The sequence below is a fragment of the Malaclemys terrapin genome, chromosome 1 (assembly GCF_027887155.1).
Source record: "Malaclemys terrapin pileata isolate rMalTer1 chromosome 1, rMalTer1.hap1, whole genome shotgun sequence".
Lineage (NCBI taxonomy): Eukaryota > Metazoa > Chordata > Testudines > Emydidae > Malaclemys > Malaclemys terrapin.
Window position 1 is genome coordinate 320,986,720 of NC_071505.1, and position 19,392 is coordinate 321,006,111.

Consider the following 19,392-nt stretch of genomic DNA (forward strand, 5'->3'; position numbering starts at 1 on the left):
ACTTAAATATAGGACGAAGAAGAATTGTTTCTATGTTAATAAGTTTCTAATTCTTTATGTAGTCTCTCAATCACATTGGATTAATTTTTCACCCAACTTTATTTTTACTCTCTTCATTACATTAGGTGTGATGTTTGTTTATACCAGTATCTCGAACACACTTCTGCTGGTACATAGCAGGATGACTTACTTCATTACCCAGGATGTATAAAAGCAGTATGATGAATAAATGTGCTATAGAGCACTAAAAATAAATTTTTGAAGTATGAACATGGATTAAAACTTCCAGCTGTGGGAAATTATTAAAAACAGCTAGTTAAACATGAATTCAATTATAAATTACAGCAAACTATTGCCTTTACAAACAGGGACCAGTGTCTAAGTTGCACTGGATTTCTAAAGTTGCCAAGGAAAATTCTTCTCTCTAGTCCATGCTATAGAACTGTATTAGCGGAGCTTCAATTGACATCAGTATTATAGAGGTGCCAGTTGTGATTTCATAGTTAAGGTTGCATTCCATTTTGCACTTAAAGTAAGGGTCCAACCTCTTGGTTTTAGAATGCTGCATGCAATTAAATCCGCAGGCAGGAGCTCAGAAATTTGCTGAACAGATATGTAATTACAAGAAATGAACTACATCTAAAAAAGGCCCTGTTCACAAGCAAATGTACATAATCTAAATGAGTCCATGCCATGTGTAAATTCACCCAGTGAGTCATTCATTTATTTATTGTGTTGCTTAAATGTTAGCTCTCCACTGAGTTCCTGGGACAGGAACGTCATTTTCTGTGTTATATATAAGGATGTTTTGAAATGTTGTTGTTCAGGGGCATTAGGTGTTGGGGTAACTAGCCCATTTCTGTGTTAGACTTGAGAAAGCATGTTTCTTTCTCTAGCCTTGGTTGATGGCAGGATCTTCACGCAAGGAGTTTGCTGAGCACTGTTAAAAAATCATTGCTGTGGGCTCAGTTTGGGCACTCACATTGCAGGTAGGGGCCCATGCTACTAAGCAGCTGAGTCCTGAGAGCAATCAGTGTTTTCACTCATGTGTATATTTTAGGTGCATAATCAGGTGCTCTCATTTCGGCACCCAAGTCTGAAAATTGGCCTCCCTCTTTATAAGTGGCTGCATTGCATTTCTTTTTCAGGTATGGTAAAAGAAAAACTAAAGAGCGAGCCAGCACCCCAGCTGCATAACTCTATTGATTTCAGTGCCAGGTTACACTAGCAAAGGATCTGGGCCACTCTTTCTTTTCTAACCAAAAGAGAATAATCCCATGAATAGCCTAAAGTATACTTCAGCCCAGTTACAAGAAACTCTCATCTTTTATTTCTAGCCAGAATAAACTGGGATCCATCTGATCCACAAATCATATCTGAAGGCCTGTACGCAATTGCTGTTGTTTTAAGTTTCTCCAGAATAGCCTACATTCTCCCAGCCAATGAAAGCTTTGGACCTCTACAGATATCACTTGGCAGAACTGTGAAAGACATCTTCAAGTTCATGGTAATATTTATCATGGTGTTTGTGGCCTTCATGATAGGAATGTTTAATCTCTATTCCTACTACCGTGGGGCCAAACAAAACGAAGCATTCACAACGTAAGTATTACTCCTGTTTAAATGTTAACAATTGCACATCTTTTGTAGAAGGAGAGCTACTTGAACTGAATGCATTAATGTACTAAGTGTCATAATGTGTGGTATAAGATTCCCATCTTTTATTAAATCTCTTGCTCTTGTAATGAGTGGTAACTTTCTCTGTAGACCTGGTGCCACTAAGATATAATTGAAATCAAGGATAAGATTTTTATCTCAGTGCCACTGGGGCATATCTGGAGCGACTCCATTGAACATAAATTGGACTGAGATTGTATGCTTTCTGGGGAAAGGGCCAGCTCTTTGTTACAAAGGGCATCTAGAACAATGATCCAAGCCTGATCCATGATAGGGGATGGTAGATGCTACCGCAATATAAATAATGATCAATACTCGGCTGAATAAAATAGGTAGGGTTCAGCACAAGAGGTGGCATGTTTTCATCAGGTTTAAACCTGACCCCAGGAGAGCTGTGCTGGGAATGGTGCTGGTGTAAATTAAGGTAGAGGCTTCCTTTGCCATGCCAATGTTAGTTGCTGTTTTTTCTACAGTTACCCTCCTACCCTTCTGCCTACAAGTCACTCTCATTTTGCAGACCCAAAGAATGCCAAATCAGTGCAAGTTGTGCTGCTTTGTCATGGATACCAATTTACCTACACTGCTACTTACGTCACCACTGGTTTGGCCCAGAGGCTTCTCCATGAGTTGCAGCTGCTTAAACTAACATAAGCTTCATATGCCAGCTGTGCGCCAGTTTCACTTTTTTCAAAGGAAATTTCAGCAGAATGCAAAAGAGAACCATTGCCCACAGCTGAGGAGGATGTAGGAACATAGCAATTGCCAGATTGGATCAGATTCAAGTTCCATTCAATCCAATATTCTGTCTCCAGTAGTGGCCAAAACCAGCTGCTTCAGGGGGAGGTGTAAGAACTGCTCTGTAGGTAGATGTGGGATTATCTGATCGTCCTCCCCTCCTCCCCAAGAGATCTGATCCTGATGTCTAATAGTTAGAGATTGGCTTAAACCCTGAAACGTGATGTTTAATATCCCTTCCAAAATGTTTGTTATTTAATTATAACAACTCTGGATAGTCTTGATCTCTATATAAAATATCAATCCCATTTTTAATCTTAAATTCTTGGCCACAAAAACTTCGTGTGTCAGTGAGTTTCACAGTTTAATCAAATGTGTATGAAAACTTATTTCTTTTTATCGGTTTTTAATTTCATTGACAGTCCCCATCTTCTTGTATTAGGAGATGAGGAGAACAGAAATTCCCAGTCTACCTTCTCTGCACCATTCATTATTTTATATACTTTTATCATGTCCCTTTGTATTAATCTCCCTTTAAGGTAGATCCTGAGAATGAACGTCTTTCCTCCTGTGCACTGCAACCTCTGATTCTTTGCTCTCCTCCTCTCTCCTGCCTGCTGGGTATATTCAGGCCTTGATTTACCAGTATAATTAACTAAAGTAGTTGGCTTTATCTTTTATGCCTTAAAATTGAAACTTTGTTATTATGAATCAGTTTCTAATGGGAGTGCTTATTACATTAAGTGTATGATGGATAATATCAGTAAGATCAGACTTCTACAGTTTCATTCAGGAGAAGTTTATATGGTAGGTAAATAGCAGTGACTTGTTTATGAGAACAGTTTTTATAAATCTTTTACAGTAGCATATGACCATGTTCTGTTTTTCCTTTCAGAGTTGAAGAAAGTTTTAAGACATTGTTCTGGGCTATATTCGGACTTTCAGAAGTGAAATCAGTTGTTATAAATTATAAACACAAATTTATTGAGAATATTGGTTATGTCCTTTATGGAGTCTATAATGTTACTATGGTCATTGTTTTATTGAACATGCTAATTGCAATGATCAACAGCTCTTTCCAGGAGATTGAGGTAAAACTATATTTTATAATTATATTTGACTGGTTATATCTCATTGAGGTTTAGTGTATAAGAAAACACACATTATGACAAACACTTAATTTCTTGACATAGATATATCTTTGTTACAGAGAAACAACCTGGAGTTATTTTTGGATTAGATAAGCACTATACATTCCTTCCAAATTGTTGGTGGTGAAATTGAAAGTAGCTGAAAGTGATGTAGCTCCAATGCTTGGAACAGTAAGAACTAGACTGGACAATGTATTAAAAAAATATTATAGAACAGTGCTACAGAGGGATGTATTAGATGATCTTGCAAGTCTTTTCCATCTCTAAATTCAAATTATTATTTGAGTGGTACCCCTATTCTTTCTGTTAGAAGGGAATCGTCATTCATATGCATCCAGCCTATAGGCAAATCCAATACATCATTTTAAATTGTCAGCAACTCAGCTTTTTTCCCTACTAAACAGAATCTTCAATGGAATAAACAGGTAAAAATCCACACAAACCTTTGGGTGTTGTGGGAAATAAAGGGCCAGATCACCTTATAAATGTTTAAGAATAACTTCTCACAATAAAGTGATCTCACTCTTTCTTTCTCCCAATTAATATTTAATTAAAGTGGAACAACTTCATTTGGAGAGATTGAGAGAGACCAACATCAGAGCATCTCATAGTCCAGTAGCTAGGACATTCAGCTGAGAGTTGGGGACCCCTTTTCCAATCCTTTGCCCCATCAGTTACAGCGGGGAATTGAATCAGGGTCTTCCACATCCTGAGTGAGTACCCTAATGCGGGACTAAAAGTTACAAAGGAGGTAGACCTTCTCCATCCTCGCCATTTGGGGTGGAGTTGGGTGTGCTCCGATCAGGCCCTGCAGGCAAGATAGATTTTCTCTGCCTATCTTCTCCTGGTTTGTGCATCACACTGAGGCTTCGGCATTAGAGGGGCATCCAGATGCCTAGAGTGAGGCTTCAGTATGCATGCCCAAAGACAGAAATGTAGCCATGTAGGGAACGTTTACAGTGAAAATTTAGTAAGTAAATTTAGGAACCTACAGGGTTAGGCCACAATCAAGTGGATTTTTTTGTGGATCATAGTGGTACCTAAAACTGGATTTTGGGCACCTAAGTCCCTTTGTGGATCTGACCTGTGGTGTCTCTGTGCCTCAGTTCTCCAACTGTAAAATGGGAATAATAGCATCCCCTCCCTCAATGAGGATAAATACTTTAAAAATTGGGAGACATTCTGATATTTCGGTAATGGGGGCTATATAAGTACCTAACATAGATACATAGTTTATCTGGTTAAAAGAGTTTCTTCTATTTTTCCCCTTTATTGCATAGAAGTGGAAGAACAATAACTTTCCAAAAGATATAACACAGGCATTTTATGGATGAAGGTTAGAAGGAACGCCATAATAAAGGATCCTGGTAATTGAGATGAGATTAATTACCCCATACTTACCCATTATTATGCTCATACCTATGCTTATAAATATCAGGCCCTTTCTGGAGTCCACTCTGGCTGCTAGGGATGACTCCAGTGGCCCAAAGCAGCTTGAAAGCTGGTTTAACCATTTTGTAAAGGGAATCCCGATTTGACACAGAGCCAGTATAGCCATCTTGTCTCTCATCATCCAGCTTCAAGGGTGTTTCTGGGAGAAAAGGGGTCTGGCAGAGAGAACCAGGCTGGCTCTTTGCTGGCCCCAGGACTGAGGGAATGCAAAGGTGGCTTTGCTGCCTCCTTCACACTTTAGTGACACTGTGACCCGTCATTTTGTTAGGACCCCAGTGAACACAGCAATACAATTGTTTTAACACTGAACTGTAAAAACCATGATGCCAAGCTTACTTGAAATAATGAGATCTATATCACATTAAAAATCAAAAATACCTTCTCTGTTGGCAAAGAGAGTTGGGTACCACTTTGGTCAGAGAATAAATTTAGAATAAAAATGTATTTAAATTAGAGGAGCCCAGCTTTAAGTAAGTTTAGGAACAACTTAGGTTTCCCATGTGACTTTGAGTAGATTGTTGACAAAGGTGCACAAATGAAGTATTTATTTATGTATTTATTTTGCATACTGGAGTCTGCATAAATCTAGTATCTGAGGGGTAGCTGTGTTAGTTTGAATCTGTAAAAAGCAACAGAGGGTCCTGTGGCACCTTTAAGACTAACAGAAGTATTGGGAGCATAAGCTTTCGTGGGTAAGAACCTCACTAGTTTGCGTAAAATACAGAATTTGATTATCATTGGTCTTTAGCAAATTGGCTCAGCAGATTAGTTCTGGAAGGGCCACCACCACAAAGTTAGGAGATATCAAGCATGACTTCTGCAAGAGGTAGATGGATAATCATAACTTACAGGGCTGACCCCACCCCTTCAACAAAAATGACAATGAGAAAAAAATCAAGTTGAAATTTACACTGTCCTGCAGTGAACATAAATTAGAATTACTGAACACATTTTGTTCTGTAAATACAGTTAAAGTAAATTGAAAATTCATCTGCATTCTAAGGAAACTCATGATCAGGGAAATCTCTCTCTTTCCTTACGGGTCATATTGAAAGCACTTCGGAGTGCCTTACGACATTCTACTGTCTCCAGCCATGCCACAAACTAAATGTCAAAAATAAAACAAAAGGAAAGGATAAAGAAAATGGAGCAATTTAATTTTATCCAAAAAGTGCAGATTGTGAAATCTTTAAACCATATCTAGTCTTAAAAATTGACCTGTGTATTAAATGATGAAGGAAGGGGCAGATACGTGTGCCTTAAAATAACTTAGCCCAGTGCCAGAGTCTTTGTGTATGATCATTGGCAATGCTCATCTGCTGCACTCAAGAGGAGAATAATATCAAATCCTTGAGTCCTTGCACAAGCAAAACTCACTTTGAATTCAGTGGTGTTTCTACTGGTGTGAGTACTAAGTGGAACTGTGGGGTTTGACTTATATTGTTGTCTAATTGTGTTTTGTTTTTACTGTTACTCCTTTACACTAGCAATGTATGCCACTCAGAAGTGAACAAAATAGTGTATTTCACAAATGACTTTCCTATAGTGTTTTTTATATTTAGAATATGTCACCACTAAGTATTGACACTATACTGTGGTAAATGTTTAATTTTTAATGGCACCCCTTATGTGACACTTTTTATTCATAGCATTTTACAGATATTCACTTAGTCTCAAACCACAGGCCTGCAAAAAATATAGTTAAGGGATACAGAGCAGCCACTTCAGTGACCACTGAAATGCACTTATCTCTGGGACAGAACTCAGCAGCTGTTTATAGGACAGAAAGTAAGAAAGGATGCTGCATCCAACTGAAAATGCGAGAGAAATTTAGATAGAATGTACTGTAATGGAAGCAAATTCGAAATTGCACAGGAAAATGTGGTTAATCTTAGAAAAAGTGCCATGGAATATTTAATTCCTACAAATGGTCAGTTTTATGTCTTATGCTCTATTTGAAGCATGTGCTTAAATCCATCCCTGTTCAACGAAGCATTTATGCATGTGTTCAAAAATCCACATCAAGCTTAAAGTTAAGCATATGCTTATGAGGCCTTTACTTTTCTCCAGTCTAATTTCGAAAAGTGTCAAAGGATAGGGCCTCTCTGAGACACTTTTTACAAACTAATAGCACTCACTATGAGGGAGCTGATAGTCAAACTAAATTTACCTTTTCCTAGGTCTATTCCTTTGCTTTTCTCAGATTAACAAACAATTTATATAATTAATGTTTCATTTCTTCAGTGGTAAAAATAGTAATTTGATCTGCTTGGTATTCATGTCAGCCATTCTTGTTCAAAACACAAATGCCATTGGCTAGGGTAATTTTAATAATGAAGACATTGTTAGCATTGTTTTGATAGTCATATTTCTGTCTTACAGGATGATGCTGATGTGGAATGGAAGTTTGCTAGGGCTAAACTCTGGTTTTCCTACTTTGAAGAGGGGAGAACTCTTCCTGTACCCTTCAACCTAGTGCCAACTCCAAAATCTTTGCTTTATCTCTTACTCAGAATAAAAAAATGGATGTCTAAAGTGTTCCTATGCCATAAGAAAGGTTTTCAGGAAGATGCAGAGATGAATAAGGTAACTTTCCACTACAATACACCATATACACATTTTAAATGTTAATAATATTTTTACCCTTTCTCTGCTGTCGACTTGAGTAGGAGCAGTGGGTGCCTAGCATCTTTAAAAACAGACCACCTTGGATCCAATTTTACACCACTGAAATCAATGCGAGTTTTGCTACTGGTTTCAGGAGGAGCAGTATCAAGCTCTTCTTTAGGTGCCTTAATATGGATCTGTATGTTTATTTCTAGGCACTAAGGGCTAGATCCATAAAGGAATTTAGGTGCCTAACTATTGCTTTAGACTCCTTAGTCCAAAATTTAGGTCCTCGGCTGCTGCTTAACCCTGTAGGTGCCTAAAGTCCCTGAGCACCTGCACATCCACTGATAAAGTCTCTTAAATACCTAAATTTCTAGCAGTGGGCATGCACAAAGCCAACTAAATCTTGCTCGTTACTGTGTGCGCACCTAAGCCCTAGTATTTCAAATACTTAAATAGTCATTGGGCCAGAGTGAGAGTATGAGAATTCCTCTATAGCTTGGTGGTTAGGGGATTCACCTAGGAAGTAGGAGACTGAGGGTCTAGTCTCTGCTCCAGTGACTGTTTAACTACTTCATACAAAGTGGAACAGCTTGATCGAGGTAGCCCTACCCTAGACTACCCCATAGCCTAGAGATCAGGGTATTCACCCGCGAGGTAGGAGATATGGGTTCAAGTTCCTTCTTCCCATGAGGCAGAGGAGAGATTTTAACCTGGTTCTCCCACATCCTGGATGAGTGCTCTGACCACTAAGGGATAAGGGTAGGCTCCTTCTCCTCAGTTTTTTATGAGAAAGGGCTGTGAATCCTGAGCAGACATAGGCACTTCTCCCTGAGTCAGACTTAGGCACCCAAGTCCCTTTTGAATGCCAGAGTTTACACCCCACCCATCTCCTCAACATTTCTTACTGGCTAGCTAAGTCAGCTCCCGACTCACAATGATGGCTTTTGTGTGCCCCCTTTTTTAGGCACCTTACTCTCCCCATGCATTGTATAGGGAGCCTGGCTGCCTGACTCTGGGCTGTGGATTCCGCTGGGTGGCACGGCCTCTCAAATTATGCCTTGCAACACTGTGGGTCTCATTCTAAGTCTATACCTCTTCCCCTATTGTTTTATGTGGCATGCTTTTATCTGAAAAGTCTTCTGTTCTCTGATGCATTTAGATGATAGGACACTACAGTGCAGCAGAGCTGGTCTGCTGCTTTATTTAATAGGATTTATTCAGTGTTTATACTCAGTATGTTAATTATTTACCTTGCCAGTATCTCAGTGTAAGCTAAACGCTCATTGCTTTATGGAAACAAATCATATAACACACTATGTTAGGCTGTATTGGAAGTGTGAAGACTGGTGTTATGACATTATTGCAACTCAAGAGGAAGGGGACCAAACCAAAAGACCAGAAAGCAGATTATCAGTACTGTCTACTGAGTAGGAAAGTGAGTTTATTGTAACATTTTTAAGGAAAAGTCACAAGGTAGTCATGGTGGCAGAAGCAAATGTTATAGAAGTTTGCTTTTTTAAAGTTTACCATTGTTACAACCACCACTGGAATTGGGAGTCATGTGACAGGGTTAATAACTTTTGCAGGCTTGACCAAGTTCATGTGACTGGGACTAGGAAATAAGGTTTGTGTGTCAGCATGTTATTAGTTAAATGACAAGCAATTTTTCTGGAACAAATTTCAACCAGTTTGCCCTGCTGTGAGCAGACAGTAGAGGACAGCACTTCAATAGCAAAAAGAAGAGCCTAGCAGAGGTGTGGGGGCAGAGAGAGCTGATTCACCTGGGGAAAAGCTTTTGCTTTTGTCTCTGCTCTGTGATTTCGATTGACCCCCTTTCATATATCATTACGCATTGTATCTCTTCTCCTGCCTGTGTAATCTTTCCTCCTCCGTCCATGTGCATTCTACTCCCCTGCTTTTTTGTCTCCTTTCTCCTCTACCCTCTTATTAAAAGATAAGATTTTCCATTAAACAGTATTGAGGAACAACTGGTCATAATCCTAGGACAAAAGGAAAGGAACTACTGGAGCGGCATTGGGCTATGTTGTGACCTGCTTCTCAACAAATACACAATAGGTTCAAAAATGATCATGGATCCCATAAGCAATATTGCCACTGAAATTGACACAGTTTGCCTCTTCACTGATTTTAGATACATTCTGTGCATCTCTGGTAACTATCATTACTCAGATTTCATATCATGTTACTTGAGAAATTAAACTAAATGCATATATAATACCCACGATAAGATGCTTCATTTTGCTTGTGCATGGTTTCTAATGACCTCAGCATTTGCAAACCTCTTGTCGAGTTACTAGGTGCAAACTGATTTTACAGCTTCCTTCAGTGAGAAGGGTGTCACTGAAATGCACTGACTTGCAGGAGGTACATGTGTTGCTCAAAATGGGCTGATGGCAAGAAACAAAAAAACAAAAGATTTTTGTTTTCAACTTCACGTACGATTTTCAAGAGCACGTAAGGGACCTGGAAGCACCACTCCCAATTGCTTTCAATGACTTCTAAGTCACTTCTTCCATATCTCATCCTTGCACCCTATCTGTATTGGCCAGGGAAACTGAGTTTGGACCTTAAACTAAAACCATAAACAAACAGGTGTTTCTGGAAAGATGCTAACTATCATCATACCTTGGACATTGTGGACAGAACCCTAGAACCCTAGTCCTGTTTGTGTAGCTTAAAATGGCATCCGTCAAAGATGCTATGTGCAATGTAACCCGCGTTTGGAAGGTTTTTATCCAGCTTTGACCTGGGTCTTACATTTCAAATATTAATAATGTTTTCCACTATCTGCAGAGTGATTCTAGAATATCAAATGCTAAATAAGTGTACTTTCTCTCCTGTTAACACAGCTATAAACTTTTGACTCTCAATAAAAAAATAAATAAAACCTCTTCCACTGAAAAGCCATAAACCCTCTGAGCTCACATCCCCTGGCTATTTAGGGTTTCCACCTCAGAGTCTGAAACTGCTAGCTAGTCACAGTTTTGCTTTTGGACATTCCTGTGGTCTGGAGTTGGCCCTTCCTGCTTCCATCACATGGCACCCCTGCCTACTTCTTAAAAAAACAACTTTTGTTTCCAAAGGCGTTGTTTAGAATGACCACTATTGGTACATTATTTATCACCTTCCCTTTCTAGCCTTTATAATAAATCATCTCCTCCCCCATCTAGACCAGGTATGGATGATTCATTATCATTGTTTTCATTTCATCCTCAGAAAGGCATCCACAGTCTGCCCGTTAATAAGCTTTGTAATTTGGAATAAGACCATGGGAAGAGTCCTGATCTTGCAAACTGTTAACCAGTTAAGCTGTCCATACTCACAGGAGTAGTTTCAGTGGGCTGATTGAACTGTGTATGGGTGTGCAGGATCAGACACAAAACTCCCTATGTTTTCTACAAATAGATCCTTTCTGCTCTTGTTACAGCAGGAGTAGCAGCACTAGGGCACTAAAAAGGAAGGCTGCACAGAGAAAATGTGGAAATTCTGTAGTGCCAACCCTCCTCATATTGCTATAGGCCGGAGACAAAGCCAGACCTTTGGTGTTTATAGGGGAAGTAGCTTAAGTGGAACTCACAAAGTAGCACACCACAAACAAGTTTTTTGAAATCCACCTAACATTTCGAAATAAAGGCATGACACATGTTCTCTTCCAGGGTATTCCTTCCTTTCCACTGAATCAGTGACTCAGGAAACGGTGGCCCTAAAGGCTGTAATCCATGGCCACAGTTCAATGTGAACCATTCCCCACATTTCCCCTAATTCTTTTTGCCACTTGACTAGAGCAGCATGACCCTTACATCTCCTGGAGAGAGAAGATCAATGTCTCCTCCGAATACTGCCAAAGGGTCTCCCTGTGTGCAGCCTGCCTCAGCCTTTTGGTCCAAGGCTCCTGTGGCTTTCTTTCCTTTATGGCAGCCTTTCAGGCTGGATCTGGGGTGACATTTTATAAGTGAAGAACCAAAAAATGGAGAGAAGTAGATTTTTTAAAAAATTGCATCCATTGCTTTGAATTTTAGAATCAAATTTCTGAATGAAGCATAAAATTCTGCTTCTCCACAAACTGGGTTTGAAGGCCATGAAATCTATTCATTTTCCTGACCAAGAGAATGATGACAGCATGTGTCCTGAGTGAGCTGTCATATTTGAAAATGGCCTTTCAGAAAAGAAATAAGGAGCAACTAATAGATGTATTCTTAATAGAAAATAAATTCAAATTTTGTTGTATCATATTAGCATGCTTTTGCTGACTCTAACAATGCAAAATATAATTTTGTAATTTTTTTATTCTACTATTATAGATTCTACTATTATATACAATGGTGAAAAGTGCCCTCTGATTCTGATGTCCAAACTGAGCAACTTGGTCATGCTTTTGAGATGTGCTGCAATTCCAAACTCCAGTGAAGTGCATAGGAATTGCTGAAGTGCATAGGAATTGCTGATGCTCACCACCTCTGAAAATCAGGTTCAAGTTGTCTCAAGTTGGACAGCAAGAAACTGGCATTCAAAATCAGCAGCCTCTTTTGCAAATGTGACTGTATGACACTAATGAAGTACAGTACAACACTGCTACCACAATAGGCAAGGTTTACTTTAAAAAAAAGTCTTGATTGATTTTTAAATGATACAGAATAATGATATATAACAATATGGACACGCAACACTAAGGGTATGTCTATACAGCCAAGAAAAACCCATGGCTGGCCCATGCCAGCTGACTCGGATGTGCGGGGCTCTAGCTAGTGTGCCGTTTAATTGCTATGTAGCCTTCCGGGCTCAGGCTGGAGCCCGGGTTCTAGGACCTTGCAAGGTAGAAGGGTCCCAGAGCTCAGGCTCCAGCCTGGCCCCAGAAGTCCGCACAGCAATGAAACAACCCCACAGCCCCAGCCCTGTGAGCCTGAGTTGGCTGGCGTAGGACTGCTGCAGGCATACCCTAAGTAACCAAAGTTCTGGACCACTCCACCTCTTTTACACAACACTTCCGTAGTGATCACCTGTCACTTACCCATCTGTTTATCTTTAGATAAGAGAGACACTGTATGGCTTACATTGCCACATAAATGGCAAGGCCCTGATTCAGCAAAACACTTAAGCAGGTTTTTAAAGTTAAGCACATCTCCAAGTTCTTTTGCTGAACTGAGGTGTAGTCATTTTGTCAGGCGTGATGGGAATCCTTTGCACTTTCTCTAAATACTTATGCGCTGTCTATGATTACACAGTTGATAAATCTTCGTGCTTAAGTTTGTTATTTCTCTGCCAAACTTAATTTATTGTTTGAGTAATTTTCAGGAGAGAAAATGCTGCAGCTATGAAGCTCAAAGAGAGAGCTTCCAAACCTGTTATGAGAGTGAAATGCAGTTGTAATCCTGGCATTCCCTGCCACCAAGTGGTTTTACACAGTTATGCAATAAATTATATATATCCCATCTCTATTGCTGTTACAGGTTGATTTCACAAAGTTACACACTTTTATATATCACTTGATTTACCTGCCTAAATTAAGTGCATTTCACATTTTCTGTTTTCTTTCAACTTTGGGCTCAGTTAATAAAAAGTCTGTTGACAAAGGGGAAGATGTAGTAAAGTTAAGATAAAGGTAGTGCAGTATGCCATTCATTTCTACTTTTCTTAATCAGGTGTTATGAACATTGTATAAGACATAGGCACCGAATCCGTGGGTGCTCTGGGACTGAAGCACCTACTGAAAAAAAATAGGGGGTGCTCAGCACCTGCAGAGCCAGATTAATCTTTTGTGGGCCCTGGTGCGCAGACCATGGCCCCGCCCCCTTCTCCACCCGTGCTGCACCCCGAGGCCCCACCCCCGCTCTGCATCTTCCCCCTGAGGCCCCACCTCCACTCTGCCCCCAAGGCCCTGTCCCAACTCAGCCTCTTCCCCCCGAGGCCACGCCCGCTGCTTGCCTGGGGCAGAGGGGGCGGAGAGAAGCACCCACCTGCAAAAACAAAAGTCAACGACTGTGGCACAGGAGTCTACAATCATAGAATCATAGAATCATAGAATATCAGAGTTGGAAGGGACCTCAAGAGGTCATCTAGTCCAACCCCCTGCTCAAAGCAGGACCAATTCCCAGCTAAATCATCCCAGCCAGGGCTTTGTCAAGCCGGGCCTTAAAAACCTCCAAGGAAGGAGACTCCACCACCTCCCTAGGTAACGCATTCCAGTGTTTCACCACCCTCCTAGTGAAATAGTTTTTCCTGATATCCAACCTGGACCTCCCCCACTGCAACTTGAGACCATTGCTCCTTGTTCTGTCATCTGCCACCACTGAGAACAGCCGAGCTCCATCCTCTTTGGAACCCCCCTTCAGGTAGTTGAAGGCTGCTATCAAATCCCCCCTCATTCTTCTCTTCTGGAGACTAAACAATCCCAGTTCTCTCAGCCTCTCCTCATAAGTCATGTGCTCCAGACCCCTAATCATTTTTGTTGCCCTCCGCTGGACTCTTTCCAATTTTTCCACATCCTTCTTGTAGTGTGGGGACCAAAACTGGACACAGTATTCCAGATGAGGCCTCACCAAAATACAATGAAGTCCTTATGGCAAAAAATGGCAACCCATGCACAGTAGAGCCATTAAATTGCAGTTATTGTCAAACAAAATGATTTTGTGCCAACAAGTACCTAAGCTTGCTTATGTTGAAGGAAATCTCTAACCCCCTTTTTGACTTCAGTGGGAATAGAATTGTACTTCTGTCTTGTTCATGTTTCAAAATAGGGTACAGGAAGCAATTTTCAGAAACAGGTTCTAATACAGCTTCAGAGATACTGGATAGTTGAAGATGACTTTATTTTCTAATTTAGAATTGTCTTTAAAAGCCCTTCAAGTATTGCCATAATAATACATTATGTCAGTTTATAATTGCAAACAATGACAAGAGATACCAACAAAAAACAATCAATACCTTGTTGTAGTTAAAAAAAAATATTTTATTTCCCAACTAAATAGACCTTCAAGGGCTATTACAAACAGATGCAGATACATAATATGAAACATATAAAACCTGTGAGGTAGAAAGAATCCAGTTTCCCTGCTCTGGTCTACTTATTTGCTAAATTTTAGCTTTCTTCATTATCATGAGTAGAACTGGGTAGGAAACAGTTTTCCTTCCCATCCTGTGACTTTTCAAGATTTTGAAAATTTTTCCCATTACATATTGGAATGAACCTGAGGCCTTTCAAATTATTTTCAAAACATGAAAGAAGGGAATGCACTCAATTTAGAATTGAGTTATGCCATTGGTTATGTCACTTAGCAGGGACCTAGGTACCAGTCCCTGCTCCAGTGAATATTTAATTATTTAAACAAAGTGGAACAGCTCCACCAGCATAGGTTGAGAAAGAGAGAACCCTACCTGAGAATAGCCAATGGCCTGGTAGTTAGGGCAGTCATGTACAACATAGGAAGGCCCAAGTTCAAGATACTACTCAATCTGACTTTTCTCAGTAACCTTCCCAATGAAAGTTTGATCAAAACCAATACATACCCAGGAGCCGTTTCGGTTCTGCTGAAAAGTCATTTAATCAAAAACTTCCCAACCAGCCAAAATTCTGAGTTGCTGAGAATAGAATTTCACTTGTCACCAACATTAGCATATGTACAACAAGGAAGAGTGGAATTGAACTATGAAATTCACCATGATGGGTACTTCACAGTCATAGAAACTAAGAACAAAAAACAGTTATTTTGTCATCCTATTCAGCCAGCCATTTTCAAGGGCTTTGTCTAGTCCAGGATCTCACCACTTCACTGGAAAAATTATTGCATAGACTAAATGAGATTACTGTTTGAACTTTTCCCTCGTGTTCACCCTAAACTATGAGCACAATGTTATTCTACTATTCGTTCTTTAAACCATAATAACTTTACATTTATAACAATGCTTCCTTCTTTTAGGCCTCTAACAGATATTCATGTTATATCACCCAATAGTCCTATTTTAACAAGACCATGAAATGGCTTACACAAAAAATGTTGCTGGTATAATGCACCTGTTTAAAAAAAACTATCTCACAGATACACACAAGCAAAGTTAGACTAAGAAATATTTTGATGCCTAAAGACGTACAGGAAAATTCTGCTTTATTTATTCCAGGGTAAATCCAAAGTAACTACGTTATTTTAGTGGCATTATTTTGGATTTACCAGGATGTGAAAGTAAAGTTTGCTTTTGATTTCTAGAAAACAAGCCATATTAGAAAATCTAAGACATAAGGCTAACTTTCAATTAGGAAGCTCTGAAGGGAGTGGGGAAAATTGAGCATTTTAAGTGTTGTCCTCGTTACAAATTAAGGGCTTGATTCAGATCTCACTTGCACACGTTTTACACTGACTTCTCAGGTTTTACTCCTGATTTACATTCTATATAAGTGAAATCAGAATCTAGCCCTAATAAAGTTCTCTGCTCAGACTTCATATTCTAATATCAGACACAAGCTGAAAACTTACTACACACTAGTCCTTAGTTCCTCTTGCAATTCAGGCATAGCTTATTTCCTGTTATATCCCAATGTACTGTCTGTCAGGTTTCAAGGATTTCCAATTCATTTATAGCTAAACATTCAACTCATTAAAGAACAAGAATGCCTGGTACCAAAATCCCCACTAAAAATACAACATGTACCCTCGGTTTAATATACAATAGCATCTGAGATACTGCGGCTGTGTTCCTATATTTTGAAGAGGAAATATTTTTTGTATTTCAGATATAACTGTAAAATATTTTGACTTTGTAATGCTGACCTTTTTAGGTCCTCATCCAGGTCAATTATAGTTTATATTTCAGATTCCTTATTTCTTGCATTACTGTTCAGAGAGCTGGTTGATTTGTCTCAATCAATAGTAATACATGATTTGTTTTCTTCTGACAATTCCCAAATCATCCTTATTACAATCTAATCATTCAGCTACACTACTGAATTCATCATTTCATAACAAAATTGTGTTTTGGTCTTTTTCAAAGACATTAACCAATAATGCATCCTAGATAACTGAAGCCCTGGATTATCTGACAGTAATTTGTACTCCAGTTTTGAATAATGTCCATTCACTCCAGGGTTTAACAAAAATACTGTTCAGAAATATACTGTCAAATCAGAACCTCCACGAGCTTCTGACTTGCATTGCTTAATCGTCTTAAACTAAGACATTGGTGAAAGTGAGGGGAGCAACACACTCCCAATGTAACCCAAGGGAACCTAATTCTTCACTCTCTTACACCTGGTGTAACCTTTACACCTGTACAAAGTGGCTGCAAAGCAGAAGCTAGTGGCTTATAAGGTCTGACGTCAGTGCAGTTACACCTATGTTAGCCAGGTGTGTAAGGAGAGAGGTTCCAAGCCGTGGTTCCCAAGCAGAGATAGGCACCTAACTCCAAATCAGACATCAGGAATGGTAACATACAAAAGCCAGTAGGAGAACGCTTCAGTCTCCCTGGACACTCAATAACAGATTTAAAAGTAGCCATTCTTCAGGGGGAAAAAACTTCAAAAACAGACTTCAAAGAGAAACTGCAGAACTACAATTCATTTGCAAACTTAACACCATCAATGTGGGCCTGAATAGGACTGGGAGTGGCTGGCTCACTACAAAAGCAATTTTCCCTCTCTTGGTATTGACACCTCATCAATTATTGGGAGTGGACCACATCCACCTTGACTGAATTGACCTTGTCAACACTGGTTCTCCACTTGTAAGGTAACTCCCTTCTCTTCATGTGAAAGTAAAGGCAGTATATTTATGCCTGTATCTGTAATTTTCACTCCATGCATCTGAAGAAGAGGGGTTTTTTATCCATGAAAGCTTATGCCCAAATAAATCTGTTAGTCTTTAAGGTGCCACCAGATTCCTCGTTGTTTTTACATTCAGTTGAAGCATGTACTTAAGTGCTTTTCTAAATAGAGGCATTTTCCTGAAGTGGGGAATGGAAGAGTTAAAGTGAACTGGTGTGGTGAAATGCTGTCTCCATAGAACATAACGGGAGTGTTGTCATTGACATCAGTAGAGCCAGGATTTCACTCCTGAAATTTAACCCTTATCCCTACCATTAAGTCTAAAAGTTAATGTTCTGCTGCAGAATGCTTGTACATAAGAAAGTATAACCAAATAATCCTTACATTTATTGCTGATACTGATCAAATGTTTTTATTTCAGCTTGGACAAAGTAAGCAATCAAGTATAAGAAGCACAGATGATCTCCATTTAGATAGCTTAAGTAATCCTCCACGACAATACCAGGTAAAAGGCAGTTTAATACAACTTGCACTGAAAAAGGAGTAAGACTTGTCAGATTAAAGATTTGAAGACAAATTATGATATTAGTTATAGTGTGAATCCGAAGTAAATCTACTGGATGGAAATCCAGAATAATTGCATTGGCTGTGTGATTATGGTAGAATGCTTCCTAAATGCTACATTTCTGAGTGGAATATTGTAAAAGGTTAAAACGAAGAACCCTTTTACTTAAATGGAAAGACTGGCATCTCAGTTACACAGTGCAAATCAGAAGCAGCTCTTCTTTTTGGAAAAAATTCCAGTTCAAAAGCTAATGCAAATTACCTTTCTGTATTATAGTTCCTCTTTCTTATCCCTCAAGAATTACAAATCACTGTAAGCTTGGTTCCTGCAGTTCCATATTATTATGGTACATTGTATGTATTCTTTGCTTCTCATGGGGCCCCAGTCTGCCTTTGAGAGAGCACAGTGGGGAGGGAGCATGTAAGGAGTCTTAGCCAGAAACTCCAGAAATCACGTAAGCTCCATAAATCACTGCAGCTCCTGCACTTGGAGAAGCACAGAGACAACTCCCTTCATATAGTGCCACAAAGGGATGGGAAAGGGACAAATAGAACTGGCTGGCCATGTGAGCAGAGGTCTGTCTACACTGCACACTTCTTTTGGCAACATTTCGAGTACATACCGCTTTTGAAACGGTCTCCCACAGTGTTCTTGCCGGCAAGTTAAAGAAGTATGGGCTGGATGAATGGACTATAAAGTGGATAGAAAGCTGGCTAGATCATCGGGCTCAATGGGTAGTGATCAATGGCTCCATGTCTAGTTGGCAGCCGGTATCAAGCGGAGTGCCCAAAGGGTCGGTCTTGGGGCCGGTTTTGTTCAATATCTTCATTAATGATCTGGAGGATGGTGTGGACTGCACTCTCAGCAAGTTTGCAGATGACACTAAACTGGGAGGAGGGGTAGATATGCTGGAGGATAGGGATAGGATACAGAGGGACCTAGACAAATTAGAAGATTGGGCCAAAAGAAACCTGATGAGGTTCAACAAGGAGAAGTGCAGAGTCCTGCACTTAGGACAGAAGAATCTCATGCACTGCTACAGACTAGGGACCGAATGGCTAGGCAGCAGTTCTGCAGAAAAGGACCTAGGGGTTACAGTGGACGAGAAGCTGGATATGAGTCAACAGTGTGCCCTTGCTGCAAAGAAGGCTAATGGCATTTTGGGCTGTATAAGTAGGGGCATTGCCAGAAGATCGAGGGACGTGATCATTCCCCTCTATTTGACATTGGTGAGGCCTCATCTGAAGTACTGTGTCCAGTTTTGGGCCCCACACTACAAGAAGGATGTGGAAAAACTGGAAAGAGTCCAGAGGAGGGCAACAAAAATTATTAGGGGGCTGGAACACATGACTTATGAGGAGAGGCTAAGGGAACTGGGATTGTTTAGTCTGCAGAAGAGAAGAATGAGGGGGGATTTGATAGCAGCCTTC

At 39.9% G+C, this 19,392-nt stretch overlaps 1 protein-coding gene across 3 annotated transcripts in view; it reads left to right on the plus strand.

Annotated features, from left to right (window-relative positions):
* TRPC6 (transient receptor potential cation channel subfamily C member 6) overlaps positions 1 to 19,392 on the plus strand; it is a 165,633-nt gene that overhangs the window by 134,781 nt on the left and 11,460 nt on the right. For all 3 annotated transcript variants that reach the window (XM_054015598.1, XM_054015597.1, XM_054015599.1), the window contains 4 exons: positions 1,338 to 1,602; positions 3,308 to 3,503; positions 7,398 to 7,601; positions 17,819 to 17,902. In XM_054015598.1, coding sequence (XP_053871573.1) covers positions 1,338 to 1,602; positions 3,308 to 3,503; positions 7,398 to 7,601; positions 17,819 to 17,902 — 749 coding nt within the window. The remainder of the gene's footprint in view (positions 1 to 1,337; positions 1,603 to 3,307; positions 3,504 to 7,397; positions 7,602 to 17,818; positions 17,903 to 19,392) is intronic.